Source organism: Gastrolobium bilobum, unplaced genomic scaffold (genome assembly GCF_033153095.1).
Source record: "Gastrolobium bilobum isolate Gb01-03AN ecotype WA unplaced genomic scaffold, APGP_CSIRO_Gbil_v1 utg20955, whole genome shotgun sequence".
NCBI lineage: Eukaryota > Viridiplantae > Streptophyta > Magnoliopsida > Fabales > Fabaceae > Gastrolobium > Gastrolobium bilobum.
This window is the reverse complement of record NW_026896977.1, coordinates 229208-231577: the sequence shown is the minus strand read 5'-3', so window position 1 is coordinate 231577 and position 2370 is coordinate 229208. Positions and strand designations below refer to the sequence as shown.

At 34.8% G+C, this 2370-nt stretch overlaps 1 protein-coding gene and 1 non-coding gene across 2 annotated transcripts; one reads left to right on the top strand and one right to left on the bottom strand.

Moving 5' to 3' along the window:
* Positions 1-434: 434 nt before the first annotated feature.
* On the top strand, positions 435-1800 carry LOC133303173 (uncharacterized). The gene is made up of 3 exons (XM_061503049.1): positions 435-457; positions 526-994; positions 1585-1800. Exons 1-3 carry the CDS (start codon positions 435-437, stop codon positions 1798-1800), a joined length of 708 nt encoding a protein of 235 aa, XP_061359033.1.
* A 188-nt stretch (positions 1801-1988) lies between these two features.
* Positions 1989-2060, bottom strand: TRNAP-AGG (transfer RNA proline (anticodon AGG)). The gene has a single exon. It is a non-coding gene; the product is annotated as a tRNA-Pro (tRNA).
* Positions 2061-2370: the final 310 nt, after the last annotated feature.

Here is a 2370-nt window from a genome sequence, read left to right as displayed (position 1 = left end):
TGACGCCACTTCCTGGTACCAACGCAATTTTCTCATCCTGTTATTATTCCTCATCACATTTTCGTAGCTTAACTATAAGTTTTTTACTTCTTTTTTTAATGCAAAGAATTTTCTTATATAGTAACAGGCAAACCCAATGATTCAAAACCAAAAATCAATCAAGCAGCCAAAATAGGCACGTGTGAACCCCAAAGGTAACACTACACTTTTTATCCATCAATGTGCCTCTGCTGTACCTTTGTTTTATTATTATTATTAGGGAAAAGTTCGTCAATAACCACGTAGTTTGCTTCAGAATTACTTATGTTCTGTGATTTTTTTGTATCACATATGCTCCTGTGCTTTGTAAAAAATAAAAAATCACAGGACATATGTGATAAAAAACATACCCTTTTGCAAACCACAAGGACATATATGATAAAAAAAGTACATAGATGATTCTGAAGCAAACTACAGGGTATTGGTAAACTTTTCCCTTATTATTATTATTATTATTGTTATTAAATTATCTGCTTTGGTTTCCAGACAAAACAGGGTTTTTGGTACCGCTAGGAACACAAACATTACAGGAAAATCCGTGACAGACAAGTGTATTATCAAAACAAAAATTGCTGTTCCACGGAGACAACCCAAATGTATCATTGACACCAGCGCTAAAACACAGGCCACTGATGAAAAATCCCCAGAAAATGTGAATCCCAGATTGAATAAGAAAAATGAAACGTTCCCACAACGAAAGGCAGAGAAAACATTAAAGAATTCCCAAGATAAGGATTCTGTAGAGCCTAAAACTCCGGTAGCATCAACCAATGTTAGAACCAAGTCTAAAGTGCCACCTACACCGTTCTACACTGCAGTGCATTGTAGCAAATGCCGTTTTGATAGGCTTGAGACTTCGTCTTATTGGATTAGCCAAATCAAAATGGCAGAGTCTGTTGGCAAACACTTTGTCGCCTCTGACTTCTTTAGGCTTGCTTTGGAATCTCAGGCTGAGGTTTGCCATTTTTTCATATAATTGTTATTTGTGTTTTTTTTCCTCTTCAAATGTCTGACTTTACCAAAATTTGCAATCATGTGTTGAATTAATACTACAAAACTTATGCTCAAAGCTGGATTGGATTCAACTCAAAGTGCTTACAAATAATAGTGTATTACTTTTTGGGAGTGGATCTTCTCGTGTGTGTGATTTCACTTGATTGTGGATAAACAAATCAACACGAATAAGAAACGAAAGAGAAAAATTGTTGGATTAAGTGGCGGAAAAAATAACTTGTTGATACTTACCCCTTTTTTCTTATCACCTCTTACAACTAATTTTGTTATTATTGGATCAACATCAAATGCTATTTTATAATCGTTGATTTGATTTTGATTCAATTATTATAGAATTAGTTGAAAGAGGTGATAAGAAAAAAAGGTAATAAGTATAATCTTCCCAAAATGAAATCACACATGAGAGAGCATACATTTCCATTACCCATGTATGTATGTATGCATATGTTGTTGTGTAACTTGTGTTATGGTTTTCAGAACAAGTGCTAATACTTTGTACGTGATCTTTAATATTTGGTGTGTTGGGTGTAGCCAAGTAGGAACCTCAGGAACGAGCTAAGAAGGTATTTGTTAAGGCATGGGCATCTATCAGAGCAGAAGGAATGGAGAGAAGTTGCTGCTAGGTATGGACTTTTGAAGGTTGAAAGCAACACTAGTAGAATGGACTCGAGCAATTTGTCGTCCAATATGTGCGGGAAAAATGAAAGTGATAGAGGTGATGTACCAGGAAAACTTCCTGAAGAGTGATCAATAATGATGCATTATATCCTCCACTGCCTACAGTTAGCTCTTGTTTGTAGTTTGTAACTGGTAGTTCATTTTGGCTACAATATTGGTAGTCTGTAATTGGTAGTTTTGGTTAACTAATATGGTTCTATCTTTATGCATAAGAAGAGATTAAAAACAAATTGAAAGACTTAACAATTAAAAAAAATGGGGCATTCCGAGAATTGAACTCGGGACCTCTCGCACCCTAAGCGAGAATCATACCACTAGACCAAATGCCCGTTTTGACCTTTAAATGAGTATATAGATATTGATACAAGCCTACATGAATCTCCTTGACATAACAACATGCACACCGTACCTACCCATCACATTATTCTCAAATATGCAGTTTTTTCCTTATTCATATATATATATACTTGCAATTTTTCATATTGAATAAGAAATTCAAGTTTTTTTTACAGAAAGAGAAAGGGATGGAGTTCACCTTAAAGAAAAAAAAATAAAAACTAGCAAAGTAATTGGCACATCGAAGTGAGAGAGATAAGAGAAGAGACTTCTCATGCAACATGAGAAGTCTTTTTCCCTATA